Source organism: Neophocaena asiaeorientalis, unplaced genomic scaffold, assembly GCF_003031525.2.
Source record: "Neophocaena asiaeorientalis asiaeorientalis breed wild unplaced genomic scaffold, Neophocaena_asiaeorientalis_V1.1 scaffold30, whole genome shotgun sequence".
NCBI lineage: Eukaryota > Metazoa > Chordata > Mammalia > Artiodactyla > Phocoenidae > Neophocaena > Neophocaena asiaeorientalis.
Window position 1 is genome coordinate 14,210,442 of NW_020174923.1, and position 17,689 is coordinate 14,228,130.

At 42.2% G+C, this 17,689-nt stretch overlaps 1 protein-coding gene across 4 annotated transcripts in view; it reads left to right on the forward strand.

The window, feature by feature from the left end:
- TEX2 (testis expressed 2) overlaps positions 1-17,689 on the forward strand; it is a 108,122-nt gene that overhangs the window by 46,992 nt on the left and 43,441 nt on the right. For all 4 annotated transcript variants that reach the window (XM_024760746.1, XM_024760748.1, XM_024760749.1 and 1 more), the window contains exon 2: positions 703-2,365. In XM_024760746.1, the coding sequence (XP_024616514.1) occupies positions 728-2,365 (1,638 nt within the window). In that variant the 5' untranslated portion in view covers positions 703-727. The remainder of the gene's footprint in view (positions 1-702; positions 2,366-17,689) is intronic.

Sequence of the window (17,689 nt, forward strand, 5' to 3'; positions counted from 1 at the left end):
CTTTATCTTGAAGCCTCAGAAAATGGCCATGTCTTCATGGATGCCTAAATACTCTGGCCTTAGGGTACCTACCATTTGGGGAATAAAGAAGCTGACAGATCACAGCAGTTAGTTTACAGATTTCCCTTACCACCCTTGGATACTTTGCTCCTTATATGCAGTGGCAAGATATATGAGCATTGGTGGGAGACGCAAAAGAATTGTTAGGATTGCTGTGAAAATTGCAATGAAAGCAGTAACCCTCCAGGATTAGCTTTTTATAGCTGGAAAACCACTGGTGAAATTTTTATTCCAAGATCCTCAAAATCGCCAGGATGCTGCATTTTAGCCTGTTGGACTTCTGAAGTAATACTGGTAGCAACTGTTGTGCAGGTCTTTGAGGCCTTGCAATATAGAATTACTGATAGAAATGAGCCAGTTAAGAGGGAGGAAATGATGAGTTAGATGTTGTGAAGGAAAACAGATTGTACGGGGTTTATAACACTGGTTTGTAGTTTGCTCATAAAAGAGAATGCCTAACTGGAATTTATCTGATGAAAATTAAACCATTAAACCTGCTCAAGTAAAAACAGTGGCCATCTGCCAAGTAAAAGCATAATCACCATTTAGAAGTGAGCTTCACGTGCATTCCTGTCCACACACGACAGCGTGTCCCGTGGAGAAACCGCTTTCTGACTCCTGGTTTTCTCGCTGTTTTCACAGAGCCTGAGCCCTTGTGAAGCCGGCGATGACAAGTCTGAATGGTCGCCATGCCGAAAAAACCATTGACATGCCAAAACCGTCAACCCCCAGAGTGCACGTGCAGAGGTCCGTGTCCCGAGACACTATCGCCATCCACTTCTCGGCATCCGGGGAGGAGGAGGAGGAAGAGGAGGAGGAGTTCAGGGAGTACCTGGAGGAGGGGCTGGACGACCAAAGCATTGTAACGGGGCTTGAAGCCAAGGAAGACCTGTATCTTGAACCCCAGGGTGGCCATGACCCCGCTGGCCCTGGCGCCCAGCTCATCCTGGCAGACGGACTGTCCGTGTCCCCTGCCATCTTGCCCGTCTCCGAGAACACTGCAAAGCTGCTGGAGCCCCCTCCTGCAGCAGCACAAGTATTAAGCACGGTGCCATTGGCTCTGTCCCCGGGCTTGTCTTCGTCGGGGCCCTTAGCTAGCTCTCCCAGCGTGTCGTCCCTTTCTGAGCAGAAAACCAGTTCTTCCTCCCCGCTCTCCTCGCCTTCCAGGTCTCCCATCCTCCCTTCCAGTGCCTCGTCCTCCACCCTTTCCAGCACAAAGCCCTTCATGAGCCTCGTGAAGTCCCTGTCGACCGAGGTGGAGCCAAAAGAATCCCCCCACCCGCCACGGCACCGGCACTTGATGAAGACGTTAGTCAAGTCTCTGTCCACCGACACCTCCAGGCAAGAGTCAGATAACGTGTCGTACAAGCCACCCGACTCCAAGCTGAATTTACACCTGTTCAAGCAGTTCACGCAGCCACGAAACACAGGTGGAGATTCCAAAACTGCACCCTCTTCCCCTCTGACGTCGCCTTCCGATACACGCTCCTTTTTTAAAGTGCCCGAAATGGAGGCGAAAATCGAAGACACTAAGCGACGCCTTTCCGAAGTCATATATGACCCTTTTCAGCTTTTTAGTAAAATTATAGGGGAAGAAAGTGGCAGCCATAGGCCCAAAGCCTTATCTTCAAGTGCTTCAGAGCTCTCCAATCTGTCCAGCCTGAACGGTCACTTGGAAAGCAATAACAACTACAGCATCAAGGAGGAGGAGTGTGACTCCGAGGGCGAGGGCTTGGGGAGCGACCCTGGCGTCCCCAGGAGTGACCATCCCCAGTCCTCCGAGGACCCTGTGAGAGAGGCAGAACCGAAGAGTTCTCAGGGGAGCAGTCTGAAGGAGGTAGGCCTGAAGACCGGCTCTCTGGTTCTTGAGAGGTGCTCTCTGTCTGCCTTGGTGAGCAAAGAGGACGAAGAGTTTTGCGAACTGTACACTGAGGACTTTGATTTGGAAACGGAGGGAGAGAGTAAAGCTGAGAGGCTCTCAGAAGTCCCTCTCAAGCCAGAGGTGCTGGCGGACGATGGCACGGCTCTGGACCGTGACCACGAGGTGGACTCGGCCATGCAGCACCCCGAATTGCCCGTGAAGACTCTGGGCTTCTTTGTCATGTGTGTCTATGCGTACCTCATCCTCCCCCTCCCCCAGTACGTGAGTGGACTCTTTCTGGGCATTGGCCTTGGATTCATGACTGCAGTTTGCATGATTTGGTTTTTTACACCACCAAGTGCTCATAAATATCACAGATTACATAAAAATCTACAACACTGGAACCCAAGGTCTCTGGATATCAAAGAACCTGAGATACTGAAGGTAAGCCTCTCCGCAGTAGCTGGCTGGCATCCAGCCTCATTTTAGATCTGACTTTATTCTTTTAGTCCATTGTCACAGGTTTTTGCCCAAGCAGTGTTTTTAAGACTTTGGGATCTGTTCATTCTCCAGGCACCCAAGAGACTTGTTTGGTAAACCTCATTCTAGTTCAGGTTTTGCCAGTTCACCATGTGGTTTTTCAAGGCTCTCCATGGCTCTAGAGAGTAGCATTTCCATCCAGTTTCCATTCCAGTCTCTCTCTAAATTTGCCAGGGATTTGCTACTTGCTCAGGATTCATTATAGCTAAGTCTGTTAGGATTAAATATTCTTGAGATCTCGGAGCAGGGTTAAATACTCCTGGAATGCAAGAGAAGGGACAGAGGAAGAGAAAGCAGACTAACGTCAGGGGTGGGCCACTGCTGGCACTACTCTTTGCCCTGCACACAGTGGGGTCTGGGCTCTAGAAGGAGGCATCACTTTCCCGTGCATATCAGATCTCAGGATTTGGGCCTCCTGAGGGGCGGCCGAGGCAAACCACTAGGGTGCAGAAAGAAACTACTAGAACTTCCATTTGTGTTTATTTCTGCATATTTAAAAAGTTTCTGGTTGTGTGTTTCACAGTATACACCATATAGAAGTACAGCTGTAGCTTGTATAGGTCATAAGTCATAGGCACATACACACTTCTTTGTATATATATATTTTAATTTTGGTAAAATACACCTAACAGAATTTACCATCTTAACCATTTTTAAGTGTACAGTTCAGCGGTATTATATTTAATATTCATTCACATTGTTGTACAGTCATCACTACCATCCAGCTTGTAAAACTGAAACTCTAAACCCACTAAACAATAACTCCCTATTTTCCGTTCTGCCTGGCTCCTGGTAACCACCGTTTTACTTTCTGGTTTTTTTATTTTGAATACTCTAAGTGTGTCATATTAGTGGAATCACACAGTATTTGTCTTTTTGTGACTGGCTTGTTTCACTTGGAATAATGTCCACAAGGTTCTTACCTGTTGTAGCATATTGCAGAATTTTGTTCCTTTTTTAAGGCTGAATAATATTCCATTGTATGTCTATACTTACTACATTTTGCTTATCCATTCATCTGTTGGTGGACACTGGGTTGTTTCCACATTTTTGCTATTGTGAGTAATGCTGCTATGAACGTGGGTGTATAAACAGGTTTTCAAGACCCTGCTTTCAATTCTTTGGGGTATGTACCCAAAAGTGAAATTGCTGGATCATATGGTAATTCTAATTTTGATATTTTGAGGAACTGCCGTACTATTTTCCACAGTGGCTGTACCATTTTACATTCCCACCAATAGTGTACAAGGATTCCAGTTTCTCCACATCTTTGCCAACACTTGTTATTTTGATAATTTTTTTATAATTCAAAGCTTGTTTGGTTTCTCTGTTAATAGGTTTGTCCTCCTCTCTGTTTAAATGAGTGCTCAAAAAATGGCACCATGATCTCTATTTATTACAACACAAAAACGAAAACAAAAACCCCACAACAAAACAAGGGGAAGAACTCTCAGGGTCCAAAATACTGTTTGTCTTATTTTTTTTTTTAATTTCATAACCTTTTTTCCTTATTTAAAAAAAAATGCACTATCAATGTTTAAAAAACCACAGAAAACCCAAAGGAAAAAGATATTCTTTATCACACTAGTGGGAAGGAATTATAGTTAATATATAATATATACATATATGTAAATATATATTTGGTATATATCCTTGTTTTTTCCTACATTTCTGCATGTATGAGTACATATAGCACACACATTCACACTCATGCACTCTTTTTGTTTTGATTTAATAGGATCATATCTCAGAGATATTGCAGGTTTGGTTCCAGAGCACCACAATAAAGCAAAATATTGCAGTAAGGGAGTCATACGAATTTTTGGCTTCCCAGTGCATATAAAAGTTATGTTTACACTATACTGTCCTCTGTTAAATGTGCAATAGCATTCAGTCTAAAAAAACAGTGTATATATCTTAATTTAAAAATACTTCATTGCTACACAATATTGTAAATAAACTATCCCTCAGTAAAATAAATTTTTTTTTAAAGTTATTGCTAAAAAATGTTAACCATCACCTGACAATTCCGGGTTGCCACAAACGTTCAATTTGCAAGAAATACAACATCAATGAAGCTTAGTAAAGGGAAACGCAATAAAATGAGATATGCCTGTGTTTTGCAGTTTAGTCTTTTTTTTTTTCCCTTTCACATGGCAATACGTTATGAGACTGTTTCTTTTTTAAGAGAAGCTGGTGCTGAATCTTGAGGCTATGGCACACTTAAGCTTAGCATTAATATAAGAAGTGGAGCAAAAGTGACTCATTATGCATGGTTGCTAAACTTTTTTGATAGGGTGGTGCAGTGACTACCTGAATTACATGCCCTCTAAGGAAGTTAGCGCTAACTTTAGCAAAGAAAAATGGTACTTACATTAACTCCAGTGCCTAATGACTGACTGCAGTATTCAGTTTAAACTGGTTTGAGCTCATAATTGTCTTGGGAAGATTTTACTTTTAATCCAGTCAATCTTTAATGCTGAGTCCAATTTACTAAGTAGTCTACTGATTAATCAGGAACTTACTACCTACACAGAGGATGACAAAGTTATAGCACAGTGTGGTTGTTTTGATTTGATCATTGAAACAGTAAAGGCAGCACTACGATGCTGAGCACCGACAGAGGGCTGAGTGTTGGGTATATTATCTCATTTAATCCTCATCACAACCCTTTTCAGTTAAGTTGTGTGCTCATGAGGACATGAAGGCACAGAGAGGGAAGTTACTTGCCCAGGGTCACGTAGCTAGTGAGTAGGGGAGCCATGCAGGACTGACTCTTTCCTTTCTTTCTTTCTTTCTTTTTTTTTTTAAGGAAGGTGTTTCGCCCTTGATGCCTGGGATAAATGTGGTTTTTTGTTTCTTTTTTAAATAAATTTATTTATCTTTGGCTGCATTGGGTCTTCGTTGCTGCACGTGGGCTTTTCTCTAGTCACGGCGAGCAGGGGGCTGCTCTTTATTGTGGTACGCAGGCTTCTCATTGCAGTGGCTTCTCTTATTGTGGAGCATGGGGTCTAGGCGCATGGGCTTCAGTAGTTGTGGCATGCGGGCTCAGTAGTTGTGGCTCACGGGCTCTAGAGCACAGGTTCAGTAGTTGTGGCACACGGACTTTGTTGCTCCACGGCATGTGGGATCTTCCCAGACCAGGGCTCGAACCCGTGTCTCCTGCATTGGCAGGCGGATTCTTAAACCACTGCACCACCAGGGAAGTCCCGGGCCTTGGTTTCTTTATAAAACGGTTCTGTGAACCTGTTTCTGGGGGGAGTTGAAAGAGTCATTTTTTGAATATGGCTTGATTCCAGGGATTCGTCAGCTGGTTTGAGTTATTTTCTGTGCATCTGATGCTATTTAGTTGTTTTTTTATAAAGGATATGATGCAATTCTTGAGGGCAGGTATGGAAAAATTTTTAAACATTCACTGATATAGGAGGCTATAAAACCTCACTCTGTGATAAAACTCTCTAGTACAGAGGCCTAGCCCCTTGATCCTGCATACTTCCTGCCCTAAGTAGACTACATCTGGAAGCCCATGAACCAGTCAGGCGGGGAGCTTGGTGCTCGGGACTGTTTTAGGAGACCATGTGATTTTAAACCTCTGAACAATGTAAGTTCTCATCGGTGGGCCTCGGCAGTCCTTGCAGCCTGGACTGAGAGTCTGGTTCCTTTATTGGCTTCATAAACAATTCAAGGAGCATTGCAGTTTTGTTTTGTTTTTTTGATGTGCCTTCACATGACAAGGAAACGGGAGGAGAAAAGTAAAGCTTTTCTGTACTTTATCCAGGTGATTTTATTATTCCATCCATACTGCAGACATTTGTGTTTACAAATGACACTGCAGCAGTGATGAGTGTGTGGGCTGGTGAGCCAAAAAGACTGCTTTGCAGCCAAGTAGTAACTCTTCTCAAAGACTGCTGTGGGGTTGGTTAGGCCTCATGGTACCCTACCACCTCCCCAGTAACCCCACCAATCAGCAGCTCTACTGTCTGGAATAGAAGCTGTCGAAGCCTCTGTGAGGCCAAAGAGCTGTCACAAAGTCCACAGAATAACTCTCAGAACCTTCTCCAAAGCCTGCTTGTTCTTAATGATGGGAATTCATAGCTAATACGAAGCAGCAGTTAGGAGAAAGATGTCACCACCTGCTTTCATAATAAAGTGACATGTGAATGCATGAAAGCCGGGGGAAGACCAAAATGTTAGGAGAAGCTAATGGGACTTACAGCATGGGGGTCTGGGTAAGTTAGCTCCTGGCGGGGCCTTGTTTGTGCCACTGAGTCCAGGGGCGGCATTGTGAGCAACACCCCTAGGTGGTAACCTTCCGGGGGTTTTACTTTGGGTGACTAGCTAGATACCCTGAACTAGGGGCCCTGGGAAAGAATGGGAGAATGAGGCATTTAGAGTCAGCATGTTGCACTTGGGATGTTTGCCTTGCTGAGTGTTCTTAAGCAAGTTGGATGCTCTTTCTTTTCCAAGAATGTACTTGTCGCATGACCAGGAGTATACATACAGTCAGTCTCCATATCCTCAGGTTCCCTGTCCCCATACTCAACCAACTGGGGATCAAAAATATTTGGAAAAAAATTCCAGGAAGTTTCAAAAAGCACAACTTGAATTTGCTGCATGCTGGCAACTATTTGCATAGCGTTTACATTGTATTTACAACCATTTACATAGCATTTACCCTGTCTTAGGTGTTATAAGTAATCTAGAGATGATTTAAAGTATATGGTGTGGGGGCACTTCACTGGTCCAGTGGGCAGACTGCATGCTGTCAATGCAGGGGGCCCGGGTTTGCTCCCTAGTTGGGGAACTAGATCCCGCACGCATGCCTAAAGTAAGAGCCCGCATACTGCAACGAAGATCCCATGTGCTGCAACTAAGGCCTGGCGCAGCCTAAATAAGTAAATATTCAAAAAATAATAAAGTATATGGGGGAGGGCTGTGCGTAGTTTTTATGCAAATACTACACCATTTTATATGAGGGACTTGAGCATCTGTGGATTTTGGTATCTGCGGGGGTCTTGGAACCAGGCCCCCTTGGATGCTGAGGCACGATTGTATTTAATTCAGTGCCGTTCTTGCACACTAAGTTTCCACATGTCTATAATGAGAAACTTCCTGAAGATTTCAAAAGGTTCTTGGGTTTATGTTTGAGTGTATGACATGTAGTTGTGAATTACATTCATGAGTAAATTCTTTATCTCAGACTTATAAACCACCTGCAGAACACAGCAGTAGGGTGTTGGTTTCAGGAGTGATGATGTGTCTCTTTTTGAAAGATATGGCCTAGAAGGTTGACTAATATTACATTTACACCATTGCAAAACTAACAAATTAATTTTGGAGAACCTTTTTTCCTTAGGTCATGTCATATTTAGATATTTAATAAGAGGGATAGGTTTTTATAATAATTGCATTCCCTAAATACAGGCTGTGGTTTTGACATATAAAAGAATACTTTTTAGGGAGAACATTATCAGTTTTGAGAAGAAATTCTAAATTGTAAGTTTAATCTCAATTTCATGCAATTCTTTCTTTTCAGAAATTAGAGTGAGCAAACTTTAAGGCAAAAACAGCCTCATTATATACAGCCAAAAGAGACTCACTGCATACAGCCAAAAAAGGTTGCTCTTTTTTGGTGTCTTATAATCCTTAATACAATGAGTACAAGAAATAAAAAAAAGTATTTCTTTCCATGTTGTACTTAACTGAAAATATCCTGCCCCTCTAATGGGTCACTTAAGTTTCTGTGTTTGGCATTTATAATCATGGCTATTTCCCAGTGCCCCTTGTTGCTTAGGGGAGTTTGTCGGGTGCGGTGTTTCATTGCAGACACTCTCACTTGCAAGCAGGTACCCCATGTTTTGAGTTGGTTGGAGAAGCAACTGTGGGGAAAATGCTTCCTGAATTACACAGGAGCAATGGTAAGGATGTCAGGTGGCCCCAGCATGATTTTTTTCATCTTTTATTTTTTAATGTTTTATTGTAGGGGATTTCAAGTATATACAAAAGTAGAGAGAAGAGTATAATGAATCCCCATGTATCCAATACTCAGCTTCAACAATTATCAACATTTTGCCAGTTTTCCTCTTAACCTATTAACTTATGGCATGGCTGAACCGTAATTCTGGTCCACCTATAGGTAACTGCAGTTTTGTAGCATCATTTCCTTGGGAAAATGCATCCTGAATTCCAGCTAGCTATTGGAGGACCATCCTTTCTGGCTTTGTTCCAGGTGTCATCTGTGGAGTGAAGAGAGAGGCTGTGAGCATTGTGGGTCTGAGATTTCTCAAATCATGTTTTTTTTGAAAAGTAAAGTATTAATCATGAAAAAATATCAATGCTATATACCATTTCACTTCTAAATTTTATATGTAATATATAAAGAAGATACAAAATCCATCGAAGATTGTTCTTATTGTGCAATAATTAGCCTTTCGTTTGCCATCCCCCCAAAGACAAGGAGATTGTAAGCAGGATGGCCCCAGGGCATGAGCATGTTGTCATGTTGATGCCCCAGAGGCTCTTGTGAACTCTGATTCATTCTGTTTCTCCTTTCAGTGGTTTCCAAAATGGGTTGCTGAAGGCACGATCCAAGAAGAAAATATTAAAGTTTCTTTTTGTATATATTTTTACTCTTTTTATCTATAAGAACGTAAAAAAGCCTTGCTAATATTTAACATACAGATGACCATATGTTGACCTTTGGTCAAAATCCTTGGAAATTATCAAGAAGACTGTTTGAAATACGGATTTACATCCATTATCATTAACAGTGAGCCTCACCCTAAGTATATATATTGAGCCTTGATGTGTCAGCTGAAGATAGTACAAAGCTGTCAGAAAGCCAAAACTAATAGTGAAAAGGCTAATTATTTCATTTTTTGCTCTTTATTTCTATTTTTAATTTTTATAAAAGCTGTATTATATTAGAACATGTATATAATTTATAAGTAAATGTCTACATTCTGAGTATATACTCAGAAAAATTTAACTGACAGGATATGTGATCTAAAGCTGATCTACTAATTTATTTGCTTGCTGATCTATTTTATAATTTCAACACTTGTTAATGTGATTTAATGTTTATCGTGTATTCACATAACTCAGACCTTGATTATTTTATTGGTTCATCTGATATGATGTTGTTTTTCTGTCTAATTTACATGCTTGTTATCTCCTACCTCTACCACTGTCTGCCAAGTCACATACCTGAATTTACAAGGTGCTGCCCTAAAGGATAGGAAAAACTAGGATAAAGGCCATTTTCCCAGGCAGAGACTGTGGCTTAAGCCCTGACTCCAGTGTGTCTGGTGACACTACTGTGAAGGTGACCTTGAAGCAGGCAGTTGGAGGATGTGGATAGTATTGATGCTGGCGCTTCCCTCCTTTAATGTACTTTTTTTTTTAAGATACTGTCTTCAATCAGCATTTATTTTGAATGTTGACTATTTGCTTGAGGCTATCATTCATAGTGTGAGTTCTGTCTGTAGGTCTGTCTTTCATGGGTAAAGTCAAATTAGCATCTAAAGTTCTGTAAAGTTTAGTAGACTGTTCCTGCCGTATTCTCTAAGTCCATGACCTGTGATATTATGTTTTGACTGATGACTCCAGTTCTAAACCATTAACACATCAAAAAGGGTTTGAGCCTGGCAAAGAGAAAGCCCTGCTTATGTTTTAGTTTGGGAGACAAATGAAAAATAATCACACTTTTGTGTGATTTTTCAGAGATGTTTTTCAGCGGCAAGGGACCTTGTGGGTCCTGGCTCTGTTCTTATGTTTAGGATTTGCTCCTTCCCTGATAGAGTAGATGAAGGAATGATGCAGGGGATCTGAGCGGCAGGGGCCTTGAGGCCAGCACAACCACGTGACAGGAGGGTGTCAGCCCAGGCACCCCACGCACTGAAGATAGAGAAATCCCCATTGCGTCCTCAGGCCAGAGGGATGGCACATTTCTTTGGTCACCTGAGCATCAAGCTGGTGAAGAGAGCATTGGCCTTGACCTCCTGACTGGCACTGTAACTGAAAGTGAACACAATAATAATTCTTCCAGACTTTATTATTTTGCAAAAGGTTCATTGTAGCTTTTAATCTTTCCAAGTATTAAACGCGTCCCTTTATAGATTGTGGTTTGTACTTTCAGCCAGACATGGCTTCTAAATCCAGCGGAGAATTGAAGAGAAACCCCTGACCTTTTACAACTGGGATCACAGGACCAGTCTGTGGGCCAGACAGCTGCAGCCCAGCTGACTGCGGTCATTGTCCCCCAGTGGCGGGCACTGTCTCTGTTTTGACAGTTCCAACGTCAGAAAGAAACAAGGCTTGTCTGAGACGCTCTAGTGTGGGTTGAGAGCATCTCTGAGTTCTTTAGTGGAGTTGTTGAAATGGAATGAGTTGCTAACTGTATCTGTACCTCTTTAGACCCACCCACATAACGAAACAAAGTTGGAGAAAGATCTTACTTGGTAAGGAATTCAGGGTGAAGACTTTTAGAACAGCTGCGCAGTGGACAGTTGGTCACTATTTGGGGAACACGATGAAGACCTTGGAGTTGCTGCACTGCTCACAAGATTGGATATTTGGTCGCTTAGGTGTGGAAATTCCATGTGCAGCTTAACCCAGGGAGTAGGTCAAGCCCCAGGTAAAATTTAGCTGATTGGTAGTATCCAAAGGCAGTCAGGGGACTTCCCTGGTGGTCCAGTGGTTAAGATTCCATGCTTCTGCTGCAGGAGCTGCAGGTTGGATCCCTGGTCGGGGGACTATGATCCCACACGCTGCATGGGCCACAAAAAAAAAAAAGGCAATCAGGGTTTGCACTGGGTAATTGCTTCCTGCAAGGGCAACCTGGATTTGAGTCAGTAGGGGTGCATTAGGGGGCAGAACAGGGAACTCGGAAAGCAGTCGTGCCTGGCCACCTGTTGGCCTGAGCCTCCCAGTGGCCAGTCTGCATCCTGGATGCCTGACAATGTGGGTTAAGCAGCAGCTCTTGTGATTCTCTCCGGGTTTCCTATCAAAGCTTGTAATGTTCCAGAAAGAACCCTACGTGGGAGTCAGGACACCTGGGCTCTAGTCACAACACTGCCCTCTCCTCTATAGATAAGAAGTGGCTAATTCAGTTTCTGTCCTGAAAAGCTTTAACAATTTTTACTCTTCGTTGTCTTTCTGAGGTTACTTCTTTTCTTGTTCTGTGCTCCTTTTTTTTTAAATTTTATTTATTTTTGGCTGTGTTAGGGCTTTCTCTAGTTGCGGCGAGCAGGGGCTACTCTTCGTTGCGGTGCGCGGGTTTCTCATTGCAGTGGCTTCTCTTTGTTGCAGAGCACGGGCTCTAGGCGTGCAGGCTTCAGTAGTTGTGGTGCACAGGCTCAGTAGTTGTAGCATGCAGGCGCAGTAGTTGTGGCTTGGGGGCTCTAGAGCACAGTCTCAGTCATTGTGGCTCGCGAGCTCTAGAGCGCATGCTCAGTAGTTGTGGCACATGGGCTTAGTTGCTCCGTGGCATGTGGGATCTTCCGGGACCAGGGCTCGAACCTGTGTCCCCTGTGTTGGCAGGCAGATTCTTAACCGCTGCACCACCAGGGCAGTCCCTGTTCTGTGCTCTTTGGTGCGATAATAATTTGGTGTTTCTCTTCAGGAACAGGGACCACGTCTTCTATTTCAAATAAGCCCTACAGTTCCCTGTGCTTAGTAGGATCTCAACTCATTCCTTCTCTCCACCTGTGCAGCCACAACTATCCCTACAGGCCGTGATGAGCACACCAGTCTGTCCTACTTACATGTGCTTTACAGATTTTATTTAATCCTCACAGCCACCCTCTGAATTAGGCTACATTTATGTATTCAGTTGACAAACATTTGTTACAACTGTGATTGTCTTGAGTTTGTAGTTAAGCAAACCAGGCAGTTAATGAATACAGTGATAGGAGGAAGGTAACAGAGAACTGAGCCTAGGTAATCAGGGAAGCTTCCGAGGAGAAGCGTCATCTTTGCCATGACCTGAGGGATGACCAGGAGTTAGCCAGACTAAAGGTGGGGCTGTGCTGTGGAAGTGGGGTAGGAGCCTGGACCTCGTAGTCAGGCAGACTTGGTTTAAGTCCCAGATTTGCCACTCCACAGACCACTTTTTTAACCCCTGTCTAAGCAAATCTCTTAACCTCGCTCACCGCTTTCCTCACCTGCAAATTCTTAGGGAATTGGCAGAAGTAAAGGAGATAATGCATGTGAGAGCCAGGATCATAATGTGAGCTTAAATGCCAGCTATTATAACGAATATTAATATCGGTATTTAAAAAATCATATGCATAAGATTTGTTCCTTTTCTATATGCAGACTGTACCTCAACAAGGTGCTGTTATCGTGGAGAAAGTCATTATGGCTTGAGCAGAGTGGGAGGTGGGGACCAGGGATGCATGAAGTTGGGAAGTAAGGTGTGCAGGACCCTTCTACAGGTGAGAAAACCAAGGGTCTCAGGCTAAGCATCATCCAACTAGGCGGTAAGTAGTCAAGCCAGGATTGGAACCCAATTGTTTCAGGCTCTTTGCTGTTCTGCTAATGGATGTGGGTTGGCTTCAGTGCCTGTGTTTGGACCAGCAGCCCTTCATGTAATCAAGTAAGATCAAGGATCCAGTCTCACTGAAGCTAACAAATGATTGTTCACAATAGATGTGCAGTTCAAATCCTGATTTGTGAGTTGTATGTATTTGGTTTTGGCAGCTGTGGACTTTAGCCTCTGATAGATTTTTAACACGGTACCCGCAGGAAGGAGGAAATGTGAAGATAAAAGGGAAGGAGAACCCACAGGTGCCTTTGTGTTTAGAGCTCAGCCACAGGTGATTGTGAAAGGATGGGGGTTGGGAGGAGGAGGGTCAAGCCAGCTCCAATCCCAGCTTGAAGAAGGGAGTTTGCCTGCTCGGGCTTTCCCAAGGAAAAGCAGCTCCTGGATTCTCTTCCTAGGCCTACCCCTGCCTCTCACCACTGTCTCCTCCAGTGGGGCAGGCAGGGTCCTGTGGTTTTGAGCTGTGGAGGACTTGAAACTCTTCTCCATATTCCTGGGAATCAGGCTAGTGTTCTAGTGTTCTTGCAGCTTGGTCCGTGGTAGAGGGTGACCTGTCCCTGTCAGAGCTGTCAGCAAAGAAGGACAGCCACATCTCATCTCAGAACTGTGGCCACGTGGGCGGACACAGGCTGTGGCCCAGTGAGAACTCTGTAGAGGGCTCAGGTGGTAGCTCAGGCTGCTGGGTCAAGAGCCTGGCTTTGTGGCTAAAAACCAGTCCCTGAAGCACTTGGAAACAGTTGCTCTTGTTAACCAGATGTAAGAATTTGATGAGGAACAAAAACTGAGCAGCTGTTTCTTAGACTAGTGCAGAGTGATGGCTCTTCACCTGAGCAAGCCTGTAAACGGATGAGCTGATGCAGGGCTTGTGTCCCAACACGCGTGCCTGTGTCTTGTCTTTTTTCTAGTAAAAATCAAAGGAATAAGCTAAAAGTGTTATGTAAGTTTGTTCACAAGTTGAGTATCTTTTAATGATCTTATAGAACTATAAGAGTTTTAAAAACTTTAGCCTTTTACCTAGATTACTTTTGTTCTTATTCCTGAGTTTTTAATATTTGATGTTAGCTTTTTAAAGGGGTTTTGAATTTCTAAAATAGAATGTTTCACCTGGAGACAGGTTTAGATTATCTTCTCATTCAGTTAGGTAAAGCACCTACTAACACTGCATAAACCTGCATGTATGGAAGTGTCAGTAAGGAAAGAGGAGGGTTTTGACCATCCTGGTTGAGCCCAGTGTCTAGGTCTGAAAAGCTGGAACCCAAGAATTGGGCATGGGCTGTCTAGTAGAGTAGACACCAGCCACATTTGGCCGTTGAGCAGGGAAGTGTAGCTAGTTTGAACTGGGATGTGCTCTAAGTGTAAAATACATGATGGATTTTGAAGACAGTACAAAACAAAGAATGTAAAATCTTATTAATAATTTTTAATATTTATTACATGTTGAAATGATAATTTGGATATATTGGGTTAAATAAAATACATTGTTAAAATTAATTTCACCTGCTTTTTTCTTTTTTAGTGTGGCTACTAGACAATTTACATGTTTTCATGATGCACATTTATGGCTCATGTTGTATTTCCATTGGATAGTGAGTGCTTCCCTGAGTAATTCTGCGTTTTCTGACTTAGGAAAGAAAAAATGAAAGCAATTGGGTAGAAACAATCTTTTATTCCTAAATTTCTCTTAATTCATAAATCAAATAATCTGTCCAGTCGCAGGAGTTTCGAAAAGGGGGAATTCTCTAAAAATTACTCTGTTTCTCAGAGGCTGTCTTATTATTTAGGAGTAACTTCATAGTATAAAGCTTGTCTTTTTTTCCCTTCAGCCTTTCTAGTCTGATGGTGACTGGATGATAACTGTAATGTTGGGAATTTTGTCGAAAATTCCAGAACCGTGTTAGTTCTATTGCCTTTTTTATATGTCTACTATAATCTAACATAGCTGGGAACTAATGAAAAATATTTTATATGGAGATATTATTGCAGAAATGTTTGTCATATCAAATTATGATTGTCATAATTCAAAAGTCTTTAAATAAAGGGTGAGCATCTCAGCTAAGATGCTGTGATGGACCCACAAATGTATCACACATATTCTGTATCCTCAAGTAGCCTCTGCTTTAGCCAGGAGGTATACATTCAGAGTGAAATGACTCAAAAGAGCAATCCCAGGTGGGGACCATATGGCCAAATGGCTTATAAAGGACACTGATAGCAAGTTGCTATTTTAATTTCATAGTTATTCCTTGACCGTTAGAACTTCTTAAGCACCAGTCCCTCCTTCCCTCCCTCCATGGATTCTTCTTGGTTTTAGTAGCACTGCATGTAAACTCAACCTGGCCTTGAGCATGGCTCTGAAGCAGCCTAGAAAAATCAGATCTGCTGCAAGTTCTCTATTAATCTAGTTGCCTTTAGAACTTTAAGCCTAGTAAACCTGTTATATGTAAGAAAGTATTTTCTGCAACCAAATTGGATAAAAAGAGAACTGTGGATTATATGTCAGGAGATGTTTAGCGAAAAATGTTTGTGTTTAAAAAGACAAATACATACATTTATAGAAAACTCTACCCAACAACAGCAGAATGCATATTTTTTTTTTAGTGTACATGGAACATTCCCCAGATAGACGATATTCTGGGCCATAAAACAAACCTTAACAAGTTGAAAAGAACTGAAATTATACAAAGCAAGTTCTCTGACTATAATGGAAGTAAACTAGAAAACAATAACCGAAAGATGTCTGGAAAATTCGCAAATATTTGGAAATTAAACATACTTCTGATTAGCCATGGGTCCAAAGATAGTCACAATGGAAAGTAGAAAATATTTTCAATTGAATAAAATTGAAAATACAGCAAATCAAAAATTGCAGCTGATGCAGTGCTTAGAGATAAATTAATAGCAATAAATGATTATATTAGAAAAGAAGAAATGTTACCAATATCAGGACTGAAAGAAAGGACATCACTACAGACTCTACAGACATTAAAAGAATAATAGGGAAATATTACAAAAAACATTATGCCCAGAAGCTGGATAACTTAGATGAAACAGACAAATTTCCTTATAAGATAAACTATCAAAGCCCACTCAAGAAGAACTAGATAACCTGAATAGTCCAATAGTAACTAAAGAAATTGAATTCATAGTTTAAAACCTTTCTACAAAGAAAACTCCGGACCCACATGGCTTCCATGGCGAATTTACCAAACCTTTAAGGAAGAAATATTAATTCTACACAAACTCCTCCAGAAAATAGAAGGAACACTTCCCAGCTCATTTTATGAGGCTAGATAATAATACCAAAAGATACTGCAAAAAGACTATAGACCAACTTCCTTCATGCACTTGGACAAATGAACAAAGCACTAGCGAACCAAATTCAGCAGTGTATATAAAGGATAATAATAGTGTTGTGCTGGTAAACTGGCTCTCCGGCTGGTGGGGGGAGCCCTCTTTGTACTGATTTCCATGGTGTAAATCTCCCACCGTGGCCAGTTGCAAGTTACCAACATAAGGTCACTGAATGTGGAGTTGGGAAAAGATGTGTAGAATCAGCTCTCATGAGCTGGTATAGTCCAGCTTCAGCACGTCATGACCCATGCATAATCTTCCCAAGAATGCGAACTGTTCAACATTCAAAAATCAATGAACGTACTTCACCATAATAACAGACTAAAGAAAAAGACAAAAATTGTGAACCAAAAACCATGCTTAGTTCTATACTTAGCAAAATAAGCCCACCCAAACTGATGCTCCAACAGTTCAGTCCACTTCAGGCCTCACTGTGCTCTGTATCGCTTGTCCCCTTTTTTGCTTCATTGCTTTGATCATTGCTGTTTCTTTACAAACACCTAGATTACACTCTCTTCCCATGGCCACTGCTTACTCATCCAACATTTTTTAATAGATGCAATGACTCATTGGGAAGAGGGTGAGATATTCCTAGCTCATGCAAAAGATCTACTGAGGTGTATAAATCCATATAATTGGCTCATAAATTTCACACACACACACACACACACACACACACACACACACACACATACCCCCAATGATAAAGAAGCATGTTTGTCTGTTTTTATTTCCAATAACACACTCAGGATATTCTTTGTGAGGACTTTTTTAAAATAGTTACTCTAGTGGGGTCATAGGATGGTGAAATGAAGACCAGTTCTTCTCTACTGTTCTGGGAGTACCCTTGGGTCAAGAATGTTGTTGTTGTTGTTTTTAAACGTCTTTACTGGAGTATAATTGCTTTACAATGTTGTGTTAGTTTCTGCTATATAACAAAGTGTATCAGCTATATGTATACATATTCCCTCCCTCTAGCATCTCCCTCCCACCCTCCCTATCCCACCCCTCTAGGTGGTCACAGAGCACCGAGCTGATCTCCCTGTGCTATGCAGCTGCTTCCCACTAGCTACCTGTTTTACATTTGGTAGTGTATATATGTCCATGCCACTCTCTCACTTCATCCCAGCTTATCCTTCCCCCTCCCCATGACCTCAGGTCCATCCTCTACATCTGCGTCTTTATTCCTGTCCTGCCCCTAGGTTCATCAGAACCTTTTTTTTTTTTTTTTTAGGTTCCATATATATGTGTTAGCATACGGTATTTGTTTTTCTCTTTCTGACTTACTTCACTCTATATGACAGACTCAAGGTCCATCCACCACACTACAAATA